Source organism: Rhamphochromis longiceps, linkage group LG10 (assembly GCF_057381845.1).
Source record: "Rhamphochromis longiceps isolate RC_006_pf linkage group LG10, R_longiceps_female_GT1.1, whole genome shotgun sequence".
NCBI lineage: Eukaryota > Metazoa > Chordata > Actinopteri > Cichliformes > Cichlidae > Rhamphochromis > Rhamphochromis longiceps.
Genome location: NC_140566.1, coordinates 17,060,845 through 17,079,257, shown reverse-complemented (window position 1 = coordinate 17,079,257; position 18,413 = coordinate 17,060,845). Strand labels below are relative to the sequence as shown.

At 41.2% G+C, this 18,413-nt stretch overlaps 2 protein-coding genes across 3 annotated transcripts; both read left to right on the top strand.

Moving 5' to 3' along the window:
* Positions 1-83: 83 nt before the first annotated feature.
* Positions 84-10,891, top strand: LOC146660629 (uncharacterized). 2 transcript variants are annotated; one of them, XM_085420594.1, is made up of 18 exons: positions 84-516; positions 1,102-1,308; positions 1,411-1,521; positions 1,756-1,855; positions 2,836-2,903; positions 3,003-3,073; positions 3,165-3,247; positions 3,718-3,829; positions 3,946-4,086; positions 4,301-4,401; positions 4,585-4,750; positions 7,510-7,594; positions 7,685-8,752; positions 8,949-9,253; positions 9,350-9,458; positions 9,627-9,765; positions 9,868-10,264; positions 10,497-10,565. In XM_085420594.1, exons 1-17 carry the CDS (start codon positions 351-353, stop codon positions 10,037-10,039), a joined length of 3,204 nt encoding a protein of 1,067 aa, XP_085276720.1. In that variant the 5' UTR covers positions 84-350; the 3' UTR covers positions 10,040-10,264; positions 10,497-10,565. The 2 variants fall into 2 exon arrangements, with proteins under 2 accessions (XP_085276720.1, XP_085276722.1); XM_085420596.1 differs by lacking the exons at positions 84-516; positions 1,102-1,308; positions 1,411-1,521; ... (2 more) ...; positions 3,003-3,073; positions 3,165-3,247 and having other exon boundaries at positions 3,708-3,829; positions 9,868-10,033; positions 10,185-10,264; positions 10,497-10,891.
* Positions 10,892-11,076: 185 nt separating this feature from the next.
* On the top strand, positions 11,077-13,006 carry LOC146660628 (U11/U12 small nuclear ribonucleoprotein 35 kDa protein-like). The gene is made up of 3 exons (XM_085421652.1): positions 11,077-11,142; positions 11,635-12,202; positions 12,246-13,006. Exons 1-2 carry the CDS (start codon positions 11,077-11,079, stop codon positions 12,181-12,183), a joined length of 615 nt encoding a protein of 204 aa, XP_085277778.1. The 3' UTR covers positions 12,184-12,202; positions 12,246-13,006.
* Positions 13,007-18,413: the final 5,407 nt, after the last annotated feature.

Here is an 18,413-nt window from a genome sequence, read left to right as displayed (position 1 = left end):
ACAATTTCTGATACTTGTTTGCTGAAAGTTTAGGCGATGGTATGAGGGCAGTGTTTAATATAGCGTTATTTAACTATAAGCTATAAGAGACTTGGAGCTTTTTATTGTCATTGTGCAGTTTTTTGCACAGCGAAATTGGGTATAATCTGTTAATGTGGCTTTTGTATTTAGTTGTTGTTGTCCAAACTCACTGTACTGCTACCTAACCAGTGTAGGATTGATGTAGTATTTAAGTTTTCTTTCCCTTTCCCTTTTTCCAAAATAACAATGAGTTGTTGTTGTTTTTTTTGTTTTGTTTTGTTTTCAGTTCATAAACGTATGTGTCTATGTTCCTAATGCAGCTATGAACAATGACCATAGTTGACAGATCTTCAGAAAAGTCTGACCACGAGTCAGCCGGACTCGGACCTGGAGCTGCTGTGTACAACAGTACACCCTCCTCTGAGGACCAGCCCAAGGACCAAGGGGCTGGTCCTCAGAGTACACCCTCCTCTGAGGACCAGCCCAAGGACCAAGGTCAGAGCAAAGCCTGGCTTTTTTTCAAAATGTCTTTTTAAGCTGTTTGAAGATTTTTATTGTCAGACAGAATAGTTTTCCAACCAGTTTTAGCAAATATGGAACCACACTTTTTAGCCATTATTTACCCATATTTGTCAGAATTGGTTTTAGTAACGTACAGCTAATCTTTTTGCTTCTGCTTTCACACAAGTTTGACAACTGCTTTTGTGGGTGTTGTGTTGCTGCTTCCCTTCTCCGTTCATTCATCCAGTTATGTAATGCATCCAGCTTTGCATGATCAGTCACTTCAGCTCGTGATGCAATTGCTGTTTTTATATAAAGACCGGCAGCCCAACTTGTTTAGCAGAAACAAAGGAGAAGGCAAATTGTCCTATCTTTCTTCCTGAGGCTGTTTAGGAGTTTTTCACAGTGGCCAGAATCACATTATATAACTGTTAATAGTTGTAGCTATTACTGTGATGTCCTGACATGACTTTGCCATGTGCCAGTGTGTGGTTGTATAAGTAAGGTGGCATTAAATTATCTCCTTTATAAAATGTATTGAAACAGATTTTTAGTAATAATTGTGGCTCTGTGTGTCAGTGATCAGCAGTGGCGATGGAATTGACTTGCCCCAGAAGGTGCTGTTCTCACCAGATCGGCTCAGCCTAAATTGGGCCCAGGTTCACCTCATTGGTGCAGGCCTCCAGAACATGGGGAACACCTGCTTCCTCAACTCAGCCCTGCAGTGTCTCAGCTACACCCCTCCTTTAGCAAACTACATGCTGACGCGGGAGCACTCCAAAACATGTAAGTTTATTTCACCAACAGTGGTGTTACGCAGTCCTGCGCTGATTCTCACATTGTATCACTCCTTACTCACTCAGTATTTTGTCTCTGTCTCTGCTGCAGGTCATGAGCCAGGGTTCTGTATGATGTGTACCATGCAAAACCACATCATTCAGGTTTTTACCAACTCTGGGAATGTCATTAAGCCCATTGGTGTACTCAATGAGCTTGGGTGTAAGTGGATGACTGTTGTTGCTGTGCTCTGTGCAAAGTGTTTACCTATATTTTAATGATAGGAGGCGCTGTGTGACTGTTTACCTTTTGTAATTTTGGAGGGAAATAATCTGGAGGGATTTTGAATTCTGTTTTTAAATAAGTGTAAACTTGCATTTAACTGTGGTATCCTTTACAATAATTCACCTCCTGCTTTGTTTTTTGGTTCTGTTTTTCCTCGTTCCCCTCACACAGGGATTGCAAACCACTTCTGCTATGGAAGCCAGGAAGATGCTCATGAATTCCTGCGGTGCACAGTGGATGCTATGCAAAGGTCCTGCTTACCTGGAACCAAGTGAGTGTCATTTTACATTGCATGCATTCTAAACAAGTTAAACACACAAAAATATTTTTACTTGGGCTTGACAGTGTTTGCACTTTATTATGTAGTAAGATCCATAATTAGCTACGTAGAGGTAACACCGTGACAGTAGGAGAATATGAAATAAATCCTTTATCCTGTTTTTCAGGAAGTGCAGTTTATACTAGTTCCTTTTAACTATTAATGCTTCAATTGCTGAGAGTATTTTTCAGAAATGCAGATTCCTCAGTCTCTTGCCTGACTGACACCTCAGTTTACATACTAGGCAAGCCACTTGATATAATACCTCATTATTATATCAAGTTTTTTAATGAACTTGACTGCTCCAACACAGAAAGTATTCTTACACTGGGTGTGGTAGCTTGTTTTGGTAACAGGGCTTGAAAAGATCAGAAGCGGCTTAAACGTGTAGTAAAACAGGTGTCTGGGATTATGGCAGAGAGCTGCCAGACTTAGTGTCTAGTATAGATTTCTTCTGAGGCAACAGGGTAAGCAGTGTGAGCAGGAGCACTCAACCCCTCAGGTCATCTCTTATTCACCCTAATGGCATTAGTGCTATTATTGCAGCAGCAAAATTCAGAAAATCCAGGTTTTTCTATGTGTTACTATAGAGCTTCGAAGTCTATGTGCACATTTAACCAAAACTACACGTTTAACAGATGCACTGGGCTGAGTGTTGTGCTTCTTGTTAGACTCCTAAAAATAATTTATTAATTCATTTATTTTTTTAAGAACCTAAAGTGTCAATTCTCATCAAATCAATTCTTCCCGTGTAGCAGCAGATGGCCTCTTAAGTAATTAATCGTGCTCCAATTCCTCCTATTGTCTTTTCTGCTACTTGAATACTGTAAAGTGATTGTCTGGTTCCAAAATGCTAAAAAATAAATGGTCAGTCAGTTAATTGTTGCACTGTCCTTATTAGTTAACTTTTGTGCTTTATCTTTTTATTATAGATTGGACAGGCAAACGCAGGCAACCTCTTTCATCCATCAAGTGTTTGGCGGGTACCTAAGATCCAGAGGTAAGTCACTGTTTTTTAAGGTTTGATTTATTTTTCTTTTATTTGTCTTTTTATGTCTTACAGCTTGTGTGATACTCATAGCACTGATTTCTGTTTCAGTTAAATGTTTAAACTGCAAAGCTGTCTCAGATACATTTGACCCTTTTCTGGATATCACTCTGGAAATTAAGGTAATTGGACAACATTCAAAGTGACGTTGCTACTATGTATTCTCTGCATTATGGAGTGTGAGGTTTTTCCTCTCTCTCTCTGTTCATATAGACTGCTCCAAATGTCTCCAAAGCTCTGGAGCAGTTTGTCAAGCCAGAACAGCTGGGTGGCGAAAATGCGTACAAATGCACCAAGTAAGTCAAATCAAATCAAATCAAATCAAATCAAATCAAATCACTTTTATTGTCACATCACATGTGCAGGCACACTGGCACAGCACATGCGAGTGAAATTCTTGTGTGCGAGCCCCACAAGCAACAGAGATGTGCAAACACAACAACACAAACGAGCAAAATACAAGAATGGCCAACCTGAAACGAATAAATATATGTACAATATATAATAGTGTATGCATTTCCGGATGTGTATACTAAATATTTTCCTACGTGTGTGTGTGTGTGTGTGTGTGTGTGTGTGTGTGTGTATACACATTTTTACAAATTAAATAGTAAAAAAAAAAAATAAAATAATAATAATAATAATAATAATAATAAAATATATAAAATATACAGAGTTGAATATGTGCAAAGAGATGCCAAACCATGATGAGTTTTAGTGTTTAGGTGTGATTTTTGTCAACAAGCTGAATGTTTGTTTCCTTCAGGTGCAACAAAATGGTAACGGCCTCAAAAAGATTTACAATCCATCGCAGCGCCAATGTGCTCACCATCTCACTCAAACGCTTTGCAGACTTCAGTGGAGGCAAAATCACAAAGGCAAATGGCCAATAGTGTCTGCTTAAGTCATAAAGATACATGACAGATGCTTTGTTTTATTATAAAACAGGATATTTGCATGTAATGTTTGAATTTTTTTGTTTGGTGGTCATCAGGATGTGAAGTATTTGGAGCATCTGGATCTGCGGCCCTTCATGTCGCAGTCCCACGGGGAGCCCCAGCTCTACAGGCTGTATGCTGTGCTGGTTCACTCTGGATTGAGTTGTCATACTGGACACTATTTCTGCTATATTAAGGTACTGGCTGTGCCCGAATCTGTTTGAATGCTGCTGTTGCGTAGTACAAACAAACAAACACCATAAACAACACATTTCAGCAGAAAACTACTTTGTATGCATTGAAAGAAAGAAAAAAAAGACCCCTATATAACCATAAGATTCTTCTTTTTAGCTCAAATTCAATTCAGAAACTGAATCTGCTGTGTCACATCTCTCTCATTCTGTCTCACAGGCCAGCAATGAGCAGTGGTTTCAGATGAATGACTCGTCCGTGTCAGTCAGTGACATTAGCACTGTTCTCAGCCAGCAGGCCTATGTCCTCTTCTACATCAAGTGAGTAAACATCGGTATTTTTAAACATTCTAGGCTTATTCCTTCAGTAGAACTTTTCCCATCATTATTTAATAATGTAGACATGTTTATTCTCACTTTTCTTGTAGAAAATGTATTATTATAACCTAATGTTATAATGTTGATGCTTTGTCATGGTTAATATTCTTTTTTCCATGTCATCAGGTGCACAGATGTGGGAAAAACTGGGGACTACAGCCACTTGAACCATAACGCTGGCATATCTGGTCAGGCATCTCCCCAGCCGGTGGTGAGCCCAGGCACCATCGCCACCATGCCTCACAACAGTGTTGGCTTCATAGGTCCCCAGCTGCCACCACACATGAACAAGGTACTTCCTCACCTGAGGGTACTGATAATGTTGTTGTTTTTGTTAAACCCAGTGTTTCATGCAAAATACATTTGTACCTTTCAATTGTGTCTGTTTGAAAAGAATGAAATGATATCATATATTCCTTATTGGCCTACATTTGTACAAAATTCCAAATTATATACACAAAGTCATAGAAATCACTGCTCCAATTGGTCATCATGATTTTAATATTCTCTTTTTCCATAACAATGAAATACGCCTTGGACAAATATGACACGTCAATATTTCATTAGTGTTGTCACATCACATCCTGTAAGCATCGTCTGTCTGTGTCCTTTCTCTGGAAATTAATATTTCCAGCCAATATAGGCAATCCATCAACATGGCTGGAGAGTTGGTAGTTATATACAGTCTGTATAAGTGTGGTTAATCCAATGAAGATTTGTAAGGAGATGGCAGTTACTGTGAATTTACAGCAGTTACACAGTGATTAGTAATAAACAGAGCCAGTGAGAGTGAGTGGATATAAGAAAGTCAGTGACTCAGGTGTGTCGATTGGTTCTGTTTGTGAGACTGGAGGAGACGTAGAAATCTTTTGTTTTAAATCTTAGTTAGGAAGATTCCTGTTTGAAAACAAGCACTTTTTGTGAGAAATACAAGAAGTACATCTGCAGAAAGCACACAGTTACATTCTGTCCATCATGTGGACAAAATCGAAAATGTTGAGCATTGAAAAACTGAGAACGTTGGGCAAGTTCAAAATACGTGTTTGTAAGAACAAAAAACCAAATTGTTCCTAAAATAGTTATGGAAAGTCACTGTTGTATGTCTGTGTTCTACATGTTTATCTGATGGAAAATAAAGGTGCTATTGTTTTATTGCAGTTTCTTGACAATTCTGAGTGGATTTACACAGTATGGGTCAAAATGACCCGCAACAAAATCAATGTCACTTTTTTGTTTTTCAACATAATACAAGGGTTAATTTCCAAAACTTCCATATGATCTTCAATTTGTAGCAGATCCACTATCACACAGCAGCTGGAGCAGTTTCAAATGGAGGTCAGTCCACTGCTGCCACCTGTGGCCAAATACCATAGCCCACTACTAGATTAACTTGCTATGATGACATTGAGTAGAGGCTGAGTGGCTGCACTTACCCCTGGTACATCCAAATCTACCCACAAACATGTTGAAAGATGCAATGGCAGCAATGTGGCTTGTCAACACTGAAAACAATCAGTAAGCAAAGACAACAGGGATCACTTTTTTCTGTTTATTTAGCACCCACAACATTTGTAGTCGCCTTCTGCACAGGGGAAGTCCACACACACTGTGTGGTACCACTTTCCACAGAAGGTGCATTCAATCTACAAGACTGAATGAGAAAGTCAGGGTCATTGTCTGACTGTTTGACTGGGGCGATCGTGGCTCAAGAGTTGGGAGTTCGCCTTGTAATCGGAAGGTTGCTGGTTCGAGCCCCGGCTTGGACAGTCTCGGTCGTTGTGTCCTTGGGCAAGACACCTCACCCGTTGCCTATTGGTGGTGGTCAGAGGGCCCGGTGGCGCCAGTGTCCGGCAGCCTCGCCTCTGTCAGTGTGCCCCAGGGTGGCTGTGGCTACAATGTAGCTTGCCATCACCAGTGTGTGAATGTGTGCGTGAATGGGTGGATGACTGGATATGTAAAGCGCTTTGGGGTCCTTAGGGACTAGTAAAGCGCTATATAAATACAGGCCATTTACCATTTACTGTTTATTACTAATCACTGTGTAACTGCTGTACATTCACAGTAACTGCCATCTCCTTACAAATGTTTATTAGATTAACCACACTTATACAGACTGTATATAACAACCAACTCTAAAATGTTTGTTCGCAGAGAAAAGACACAGACTACGGTAACGACATGTGATGTTACAAAACTAGTGAAATATTAGTGTCATTTCATTCATTTCAAAGGTTTATTTGCATGACGCACAAACAGACACAATTGAAAGGTACAAATGTGCATGAAACGAATTCAGACGTGCTGCAGATGTGTGTCACAAGTTGATCTGGCTGTAGGCTGTGGCACTTGGCCAGTGGTGGCACTGGTTGACTCGAGTCCATGTTAGTGCACACAAAGTAAACTGCTCGCTTTAGTTGTGAAGCAAAAACGCTGAATTCGGAGAAACAAACCGTGTGAGGGGAACGATAACGACAACAAGAGTCTCCCGATCGTTTACTCTTGTTGTCCTGTGAACAACATCGGCATGGTGTTAATTGTTTGCTGTTTTCGCGATCGCGTCGCGCATGAGGATAACCCTAGGTAAACTCGCCACATTTTTAAACATTTTGTTGTTCAACAGCATCAAGACTGACGGAGTGTGTTTGAGATAACCTCACAAGTGTCACAGATGACACATTTGGCGTTTTTTTGCTAGTCTGTAGGTAGCAGCTCCTGAAACGGAAGTCTGCCACACATCTGTTCGACTAACGCCAGTTGATCTAAACGCCAGTAGATCTGGAACACCGGCAGCCTCGCCTCTGTCAGTGCGCCTCAGGGCGGCTGTGGCTACAATTTAGCTTGCCATCACCAGTGTGTGTGAATGGGTGGATGACTGAACGTGTAAAGTGCTTTGGGGTCCTTAGGGACTAAGTAAAGCGCTATACAAATACAGGCCATTTACTTAATGCTGAAATCTAATCTATTGTATTAAATGGGTATGCTTGTAGTTTGGGTAATTTTGTTATGTCAACAAGTTCTGTTTTAAAACTTAATCTCTTGTTAACTGTTCAGATTGCTGAGGTGATTGATGATCGACCTGAGGAAGTGAAACAGATGGAAGTTTTTAGGACCAGCAACAGATGGAAAGCAATTGGAGGTAAATAAGAAGTCACAGAAGTAGGGGGGGATTTGTGCAATATTAAGTTAAGACTGTTGTTTACTATAGTTTTACTTCCTCTCCTAAAAGTGGATCAAAATGATGACACAGAGGAAGGAAATGGAAAAGAACATCAAAATACAGAGGCTGGCTCATTAAGCAGAGGTCGACATGACTCACCCGAGTTGTCTTCAAAGAGAAGAGGACAGGATTCTCCTGTCAAAAAGACCCGGCATGACTCTCCAGACATCTCTCCACCAAAGAGAAGTCGGAAGTACTCTCCGGATGTCTCTCCTCACAGGACAAGACGTCACGACTCTCCTGATGTCTCTCCTCCCAGGATTAGACCTCACGACTCTCCAGATGTCTCTCCTCCCAGGAGAAGACGTCATGACTCTCCAGATGTCTCTCCTCCCAGGACTAGACCTCACGACTCTCCAGATGTCTCTCCTCCCAAGAGAAGACGCCACGACTCTCCAGATGTCTCTCCTCCCAGGACTAGACCTCACGACTCTCCAGATGTCTCTCCTCCCAGGAGAAGACGTCATGACTCTCCAGATGTCTCTCCTCCCAGGACTAGACCTCACGACTCTCCAGATGTCTCTCCTCCCAGGAGAAGACGTCATGACTCTCCAGATGTCTCTCCTCCCAGGACTAGACCTCATGACTCTCCAGATGTCTCTCCTCCCAAGAGAAGACGTCACGACTCTCCTGTTGTCTCTCCTCCCAAGAGAAGACGTCATGACTCTCCAGATGTCTCTCCTCACAGGACTAGACCTCACGACTCTCCAGATGTCTCTCCTCCCAGGAGAAGACGTCATGACTCTCCAGATGTCTCTCCTCCCAGGACTAGACATCACAACTCTCCAGATGTCTCTCCTCCCAGGAGAAGACGTCATGACTCTCCAGATGTCTCTCCTCCCAGGACTAGACATCACAACTCTCCAGATGTCTCTCCTCCCAAGAGAAGACGTCACGACTCTCCTGATGTCTCTCCTCCCAGGAGAAGACGTCATGACTCTCCAGATGTCTCTCCTCCCAAGAGAAGACGTCACGACTCTCCAGATGTCTCTCCTCCCAGGAGAAGACGCCATGACTCCCCAGACTTGTCACCACCAAGACAGTGTTCAGGAAAGTCAGAAAAAATGCAAAGTAAAGGTGAGTGATCCATTTAAATTGTAAAGTGGAATCTGGTGTGGCATATGAATAAAAGTAAAAAGCAGAGACCCATTTAACATGAGTTTTGAATTGAAATTTATTTTAAAGACATAGCTTGATCTAATAATAAATATTTAATTTTTGTTCAAAAGGCATTACAAAATGAAAATTAACAGATTAACTGTGTCTTTGTCAGATTCAGCCTCCAACAAAAGCAAGCTCAGCTCATCCTTGTTAAGTAAAAAACGCTCACCGGATCCTCATCGGTCAGCGGTGGCTAAGAAGGGTCAGAATAGACATGATTCAGACTCGGATCCGTCTCCCCCGAGGAAAAGGCCCCTGAAGGGAAACGCCTCAGACTCCGACCAATCTCCCCCAAGGAGGCCCTCAAAAACTAAACGGGGCTCAGACTCTGACCAGTCTCCACCCAGGGGGCAGCCACCGAGTGGAAGGGACTCGGATGGAGATTTGTCACCACCTCGTAGGCCAGGCCAGTCACAGGTAAGCAGACTGTGTTGGAACAAAGATTAATGTCAAATCTGATTTCACTCAAATGTTATTATATTTTTCAATTGTCTTTTTTTTTTTTATAACCAGGGCCAAAGGATGCTATCTGGTGGAAAGGCAGGCCTGGTTTCTGTGGACATTCTAAGGAAAGAGCAAAAGGAGAACAGACGCAGAGAAAAACACAATCAGCCACTTGAAGGTTTCATCAACTTTTCTCTCTTAAGATATTTTTACACCCATTGATGGAAGAGCTTCATACAGCTTTGCATCTCATTTCAGCTTATCATCTATATTGTCGTATTTTATTTAGTCCTAAAATTAAATAATGAAGTTTCTACATACTTACCCATTCATCCCCTTTGACCAGATGAATCGCGTAACGCTCAGACGATTTTCAGAGACAAAAGTGGCAAAAGCAGGGATCTGGATTCAGAGAGAAATGAACAGAAAAAGAAAGCTGGTGAAAAAGCGGCAACAGACAAGAAATACGCTCAGTGGGGAAAAAGGTAAATGTGCATGATCATTTCAAATATCACAGTTTATGTGATTATATCCACATAAAAAATTATAAAAGTGGTTCAATGGTTTATGTTAAAATGTATGTATAGGTTGGCACAGATCCAGATGCATCACCAGAAACTTAAGGAAGCGCTGCGCGAAGCCCTTAAGCCACTTGAGGATCTTGACCGCATGTTGAGAGAACAGGAAAGAGAAGGCGATCCTATGGCTGCAATGCTCAGGCGTAAAAAGGACCGTGGCACAAAAACACAAGATGTTTAACATTACATATGTTTTATTTTATTTATGACTTTATTTTATTTCACCAGGTCAATCCTTGTAAGAAGCTTTTAAATAGCAGCAGTTTTGTTTTTGCTACTGTTTGTATTTTTATTTATTTGTATGTTTGTTTTGATTTTTTGTAGAGAAACCTCGATATAAAGGCCCTGCTCCACCTCCAAACCGGTTCAATATTCCACCGGGGTACCGCTGGGACGGAGTTGACAGGTAGAGTTTGTGCATCGGTGACAGAGGAAAACTGTTGAGGACAGAACTGTAGTTTAATATTGAATGTTTTTAATACACACATCAGTTTGTCATTTTGCACATTAATGGTAAAGAAATTGTGATCATTTTTTTCCACGTCTATATTAAATTTGCGCCTAATTGAATGGATTGTCTTTGGCCTTTTAGCTTGTCGTATCATAATTAATAGGGTTATTTTATTTGTGTCTTGCAGGTCAAATGGTTTTGAACAGAAACGCTACCAGAGGATAAAAAGGCTGTGCAGGAAGCGGCCTATAAATGGAGTGTGGAGGATATGTAAAGGCTTTCAGAAAATGATGAATCTGGAGCAGAGCTAAAGAGCACACCTTCTCAACCTTTATGTATAATTGTTATGCTGTTAGAACAACAAGACTAGATGCATCTACGCAGCAAAAGTTCTTTTTTAAATAAACTACATAGAAGAATTTGTTTCACCTTTCCAAACCCTTTTGATACTGTACCATGTGTATCAGATGGAACTGTACAGAAAAATGAAGTGAAGCATGTTCACAATTTTTGTAAGAAGTTATTCACCGTGGAGCAGAAGCTGTTGTGGTTTCAGTGTTTTATTAAAGAATGTTTTTGTAATGCATTGTCCCAAGAGTGTTCAGGCACCTGTAACTTGGATAGCATTTGACATTCAGTCTTTTTAGATAATTTTATACACTTACCACCCATTTTATTAGGCAACAGTAACTCAAATAACCGCTTGTTACAACCAACATATTTTGGTCCTGGACATAGAAATAGAGACATGTCCCTCATGACTCCAAATGAAACGTAGTGCACAGCAACCAAATGCTGAAAGAGAGTGTCCACAGCTGACTGTCGATGGTATGGTATAGCTGTGAGGCGTTTGTGTACAAGATAAATGCACATTTGAGAGTTCTGTGGTGTAGCTAAAAAGACTGGCCTACAGAGATGTGAAAAAAGCGGCATTCAAATAAGTCATTCCTTGCCATATTAATCAGGGAGTGCATACACTGACAGGATGCTGTGACTCTCACAGTGAGGGAATCAGGTTGGGCTCTAATATTTTTTCTAGCAATGTCCGATTCAGTCTAACATCTGTAAAAGTTTTAAGGCACTTTCCACCAGCACTGTCAAAAAGAATTATGGAAGAATGATTTGTAGAATCAAGGAATCGGTGTCCTGGTTGCACATGCTAGACCAATGGCTTAATAACACAACAATGCTATTGCCTTTAATCTGTCACTATCTATGCTATTGATTATGGTGTAATTATATAAAATTATTTTTTTTTTAAAAAGTGACAGTATTGTGCAATGAATAAAAAGTTTTATTTATAAACTTTTTATTTTTATAAAAAGTATTATTTATTATTAATAATAATAATAAACCTTACTTCATATAAACTACACAAAGTGTTCTCTAAGTACGGAGACATCCAGCGGCTCCGGCTGGTCCGGGACATTGTCACGGGTTTCTCCAAAAGATATGCCTTCATTGAGTACAAAGAGGAGCGATCTGTGGTCGGGACAGCTAACAAGCTGGTGGTCGACCAGCATGAAGTGTTCGTGGATTTTGAGCAAGAGAGGACTCTTAAAGGATGGGTGCCGCGGCGGCTCGGCGGCGGGCTTGGAGGGAAAAAGGAATCCGGACAGCTGCGGTTCGGCGGCAGGGACAGGCCTTTCCGTAAACCCATCAATCTCGGGGTAGACCCGGTGCAGGAACGAGGTGGTGGTGGTGGTGGTGGAGGGAGGGAGTGGGGCAGACCAAGCGGGAGAGCCAGAGAGGATCGGGACCGACACAGAACAGAAGAGTGGGGCAACAGAGGAAGGAGAGATGACCGGGACAGAGGCCGAGAGTGGGATGACCGCAGGCACGGAGACAGGAGCAGGCACCGGGACCGGAGATGAAGCATGTGGCTGCACTTCAGCGCTACTGCAAGACTGACGGATGGTTCAAAGCACAGCTGAAGGCTTTCAAAGGAGGACAGTGAATGAGTGTGTGACTTGGATAACTGTTTGTGTGAAAGGTTACTTTTTTGTATGCTGATATTCTTCAGATTGTACTGTATGGTAATCAGGACTCTGCCTGTGGCTGTCATATTCAGTTCTTCTCAGGGAAGTCTCAGGAATGACAAAGTAGGGTTGTTGTGTTTTGTTGGGGTTTTTTTTTTTTTTTTTTTTACAAGTCTTTATTCTAGCGAAAAAATTACAATACGGGTGGTGTCCAGCCAAATGAGACTTACATCCATCATGTCAAACATGAGCGCCAGCAGCCAGAATCACTGCTTAAGAGTCCAATTGGATTGCTTTGGGAAATCGGAACTGTATTTTTATACAGTTATCATAAATATTATTACCCCACATATACAATTCAAATTTTATTTCTTGCAATTTAAGTCCCAACAGACTTTTTTCCCCATTTACTACAGAATGTTGTTTATCATGTAGATAAACTGAGACAAACAAAACTGCATTTCTTTTTCTGATATTAAGATATTCCAGGGATTAAATGCATAGTTAAACTTCTTTTCACTGACAGAAAGGGAAGTTTCGCTGGTCCGGCCCACTCAATGTCAAAGGCTATATGTGACTCGCAATGTAAAATGAGTTTGCAGTTTTGTTTTGTTTTTAAAAAAGCATAAGTTTAAGAGCACATTGTCAGCCCCATTTCTTTTTAAAAAATGTAAATCAGATTATATCATAAACAATAAAATTCGTCATTGTTTTGAAATCTAAGGTGTTACTGTTTGTCAAAGTGTTGCAACATGTTTAAGATTTCCCAAGTTGGGTAGTTTTCCAGTGTAGCCTCATGTGACCCCTGTTTTCAGAGTTGGTAATGATGTGTTGTGCAAGATTTATACTTGAGGGAAGAAAACTCAGTATTCAAACACATTTACTCCTTTTTCCATATACATGCAACTCAGGAATTTGAATCAAATGCTTACTCAAATCAAATCAAAATCAAATCAAATCACTTTTATTGTCACATCACATGTGCAGGCACACTGGCACAGCACATGCGAGTGAAATTCTTGTGTGCGAGCCCCACAAGCAACAGAGATGTGCAAACACAACAACACAAACGAGCAAAATACAAGAATGGCCAACCTGAAACTAATAAATATATGTACAATATATAATAGTGTATGCATTTCTGGATGTGTATACTAAATATTTTCCTACGTGTGTGTGTGTGTGTGTGTGTGTGTGTGTGTGTGTGTATACACATTTTTACAAATTAAATAGTAAAAAAAAAAAAAAAAAAAAAAAATAATAATAATAATAATAATATATATAAAATATACAGAGTTGAATATGTGCAAAACAAGTGGCATTTATATACAGTGTGGAGTGCATAATGTTGAAGTTCCAGTAGTGAAGCTGAGGTGTCTATGACGTGTTCAGCAGTCTGATGGCCTGGTGGAAGAAGCTGTCTCTCAGTCTGCTGGTACGGGACCGGATGCTGCAGAGCCTCCTTCCTGATGGAAGCAGTCTGAACAGTTTATGGCTGGGGTGACTGGAGTCCTTGATGATCCTCCCCGCTTTCCTCAGGCACCGCTTCCTGTAGATGTCTTGGAGGGAGGGAAGCTCACCTCCAATTATCCGTTCAGAGCACCGCACTACTCGCTGGAGAGCTTTGCAGTTGTAGGCGGTGCTGTTGCCATACCAGGTGGTGATGCATCCAGTGAGGATGCTCTCAATGGCACAGTGATAGAAGGTCCTGAGGATGCGGGGGCTCATGCCGAATCTTTTCAGTCTCCTGAGAAAGAAGAGGCGCTGCTGCGCCTTCTTCACTGTTTTGTTTGTGTGTACTGACCACGTAAGATCCTCAGCCAGATGTACTCCAAGGAACCGGAAGCTGCTCACTCTCTCCACAGCAGCGCCGTTGATGGTGATGGGGGTGTGTACTTCTCTGCACCTCCGGAAGTCCACTATCAACTCCTTTGTCTTTGCGACGTTGAGGGTGAGATGGTTGTCTTGACACCAGTGGGTCAGGGCGCTGACCTCCTCCCTGTAAGCCGTCTCATCACCATTGGTGATAAGACCCACCACTGTAGTGTCGTCCGCAAACTTCACAATGATGTTGGAGCTGTTAGTGGCTGTGCAGTCGTAGGGAGTAGAGTGTGTGTGTGTGTGTGTGTGTAGAGTGTAGAGTGAGTACAGGAGAGGGCTCAGTACACACCCCTGTGGAGCACCAGTGTTCAGTGTGATGGGGGATGAGGTGATGCTGCCCAGTCTGACCACCTGGCGTCTGTCAGACAGGAAGCTAAGGATCCAGCTGCAGAGGGAGCTGCTCAGTCCTAGATCCTGCAGTTTCCTGTCCAGCTTCGAGGGAACGATGGTATTGAATGCTGAGCTGTAATCTACAAACAGCATCCTCACATACGTGTCTCTCTTCTCCAGGTGTGACAGGGCAGTGTGTAGTGTCAGGGCTATGGCATCATCAGTGGACCTGTTGTGGCGGTATGCAAACTGTAGAGGGTCCAGTGAGTCGGGTAGTGCAGAGCAGATGAAGTCCCTGACCAGCTACTCAGCTCTTACTCAGCCATCTGATCCTCGGTCCTGCCCAGTGAGGTCAATCAGCTTTCGGTTATGGGTCACTGGGTGGATTCTTAAACTGTGCACAAGTATTTCTGAAGTCATCAATATGAAAGATGACGGGAAATGAATCTCTTATTTCATTAAAAGGTAATTCTCTAATGTACCAGAAAAAAACAAGAGGTAGAACTGACTTTTATTTCCAAGTATGTTCTGAGTAGTAAGCTGTCAATTGTAGTGTTATTTATACGAAGAGACAATGAAGTTAGTGCAAACACATATACGTCAAACACACTGAAAACTGAGGCTTTTTTCCACTGGTTTGTGTTTATTACTGTATGATTATTGGGAATACATGCTGGGACAAGACAAATTTCAAGCATTTGTTAAATATGACTTTGACATTTAATATTAATCATGCATGTATGCAAACATGCAAGATGATTTCCACTGCCACTTAGAAGTCATGCTTAGCTGGTCTTTGCCTTCCACCGTACCCGACATTCACGATGGGCCAGCCTGGGTAAGTCTCTCTTTGGACCGTGCTGAAGTTGATCCTGTGAATCAGAAGAATCAGAGCACGCAGACACAGAGTAGCTGCTCCCTACATGAAGGACACTGTGATGATGATAAACCTGCTCTCACCTGAACGCAGGGTTAATGCCAATGTTGTCAGGCTGCGGGAAAGCAGGTGTCCGCCTCCTGTGGCAGGAGGATGGGGGAGGGAAGTCTTTCTGATACTGAGACTGCATCTGGGCTGTTTCCTGTTCGTTTTTTGCTGCTGCTGACATGTGATCACGGTTGCCTTCTTGCTCATTCCCTCTCACTTCTCTGTCCTCGCGTCTGTTTCCTCTTCCTGTTTATCATGAGGATGCAGGAGGAGAATGGTGAGATTCCTGTTGTGTGTTACAGCCTGCTGAAGGGTAATCAGAACTTTGCTAAAGGCAGAATTTCATCAACAGTAATCACACTTTCCATAAATAAACTTTCTTACTTTCTTGATCATACTACATGTATTACACTATTTGCTTTTTTCATTTTAATCTTGAGAGAATAATACTTTATACATAAATGAGATGAAATGTTCTTATGAATATAAATCATTTGCTTTGGATGTCGCAGAGCTGTGTGAAGGACACGGGAACACATACACAAATAATTACTGCTGAGGGCAATCCAATCCTGTGTCTGTGAGTAAGAGTGGCAGGAATTTCACTGCACAGCAGAGAAAACAATATCACTCCTCCAGATGCTCTGTGTCTATAACAGCATTTTCACATTTAACCTTATATGGTCTTTCTTATGTTCTATTTGAGGTATTAAATACTTTATTACAGTGTTTTTCAGTTTAATGGCAGTGTAGGGGTTTTTTTTTAATCTAAGCTTTAATCACAAAATCACCTTTATAATCTCTACCATCTCTGCCTTCTCACTCATAGCACACTGCCCAAACCATTTCCAAGACACACACATGCACTGAACAGAAAGCCACAGCCTTGCGTGCCATCATAAATGAGTCTTATCTTTATACAGACATGATGAGTTTACTCTCTAGGGTGAGCCAAGTCTGTTGACCTTTGCCTGGATCTTGGTCTGGGATAGGCCTGAAGCAGAAAGCCTCACGTGATGTGGTCTCCATCTTAGCAGGTGTGTCCGGGTAGAGGAGGAATCCTAAAAAGGGTGAAACGTAGACTGTTGACTCTTGTTCCCCTTTTTTAACCCACTACTTTGGAGTGATTCCAGTTAAATCAAATCAAATCAAATCAAATCACTTTTATTGTCACATCACATGTGCAGGTACATTGGTACAGCACATGTGAGTGAAATTCTTGTGTGCGTGTGTACACATATTTTACAAGTTTCACAGTTTCTGAAATCTTTCCAGTTAGGTCTCTTTTTCACAGCTTGTTTACTTTGCATATAAATTCTATAAAATATGCTTAATGACAGTGACAATTAATCATTCACACAGACCTGATTTTTGTGACAACAAAACAAAGTTTTATTTCTGTCTGTTTATTTAGTGATGTGCACCGAGATTAAAGCGAGATCAGAAATAATGACGGTAATTTTGAATCCTTTTGTTATTTCTTGACTAGGACATTGTTTCTATTTCTGTTTTACTCTTTTCAGTGTTTGAACTTTCTTTCTTTTTTTCCTTTGCCACTGAGCTTTTTTTACAAACACTAATTTAGATGATTAAAGCTGACAGTGGAGGATTTGAGAGCATAAGTAACTTTATCTGTTGCTGGTATGAAGGAGCAGCAGGACTTTACCTGCCACTGTTGGTGGTTCGCCCCTGTAGGGCCTACTGCGCAGAAAGAATTCGTGGTGGCGACGTGGTTGCTGCAGGCTGGCATTTTCAAAGAACATTTTGTCTGCTGGTTCCTGGATCACTGGCATCACCCGATGTTCTAAATCTTTGGTGTCTGCTCCTAAAAAAGTTTTAGAAAAGATGCATTAAAAAGTAAGACAAAAAAACTATCAGAATTTAATTTAAAAAAAACTACCAAATCCAAGAATAATAACTATGAAATTTAAAATGGAGGGCATTGTGACTGTAATGCTTACCTTCCTTTAAAAAAACACATAAGCTTTCTGCCGTGTTACCCTCTACTTCCTATATTTCTCTGCACTGTGAGTGTTTGTGTGCCCGCTTATACAAAGAGCTTCTTAAAGCTTGTTTACTGCAGTAGTCATGGTGTTCTGTTGTTCACCGGTGGCTGGCAGATAGAGCAGTAACCAGCTGGGACAATAAAGCAGATGAAGTACCAGAATGCTGAAACTTTGGTCCGTGAGTTCAGTCAGACAGGTTTAAAAGGGAATATGCTCCAAAATGAGAATTTTTATAAGTAATATTATTAAAATAAAGGCTGGATGACCATTTTTTAAAAACTGATTCAACTAGGTAATAAGTAAACTAGAAAGTTGGCCAGAGACTCCATTCTCCACTAAAGCCAACGATCTGTTTTTGAGTTTAAAATAAAAGTGATCTGGATTCGCTTCACCTGTCCACCAAGCTTGACTTGGTAGTTTGTCTTGCTGACAGACAGGCATAAAATATCAGCACCCGTAAGCTAGAAGTGCCGAGCTAAGCCTTGTTTCCAAAGTTAATGCGTTTAAATGTCTTGCAAGGGTGGCTGCACCGTACCAAGTGTGATGATGGCAAAATAAATTTGACCACAGCAGTGTTAAGTGACACACCAAGCCAAGAAAGGAATGGGAAAAAAGAAGGGGGGAAGAGAAAATGACAAGTTTCCCATTCAGTAGTTACCCTGGGGCATTTGGCTAGAACTCAGCAATGTTCCCTGCGTCTTTGACATGAATCCAGCATTACTTTTTTCACATTAGAGGGCTTGTTTGAGCCTGCACTTTTCAGCAGGTAGTCTTATATTTATGGAAAAACTCTTAAGTGATGCAATCCTTTTTAAGGTATTTTTTTGTTTATTGTAAATTCCTCACAAGCTTGCAAATCACTTACTATAATATATGACAACAATAATCTGAGGTGTTGGCGGAAGATGTCATTTTAAACCCTATTTGTCTGAGACTTTTACCACTATGTTGTGCATTTTCAGTATGTGAGTGTTATTTTTTTT

What these genes read in the sequence shown, in the direction of transcription:
- LOC146660629 (XM_085420594.1), top strand. Translation starts at nt 351, where the DNA reads ATGACCATAGTTGACAGATCTTCAGAAAAGTCTGACCACGAGTCAGCC. An exon ending in GTAGGCCAGGCCAGTCACAG is followed by an intron (nt 9,254 to 9,349) that starts GTAAGCAGACTG and finishes TTTTATAACCAG; the next exon opens with GGCCAAAGGATGCTATCTGG. An exon ending in ACACAATCAGCCACTTGAAG is followed by an intron (nt 9,459 to 9,626) that starts GTTTCATCAACT and finishes CCCTTTGACCAG; the next exon opens with ATGAATCGCGTAACGCTCAG.
- LOC146660628 (XM_085421652.1), top strand. Translation starts at nt 11,077, where the DNA reads ATGAAACGTAGTGCACAGCAACCAAATGCTGAAAGAGAGTGTCCACAG. An exon ending in AGCTGACTGTCGATGGTATG is followed by an intron (nt 11,143 to 11,634) that starts GTATAGCTGTGA and finishes TTTTATAAAAAG; the next exon opens with TATTATTTATTATTAATAAT.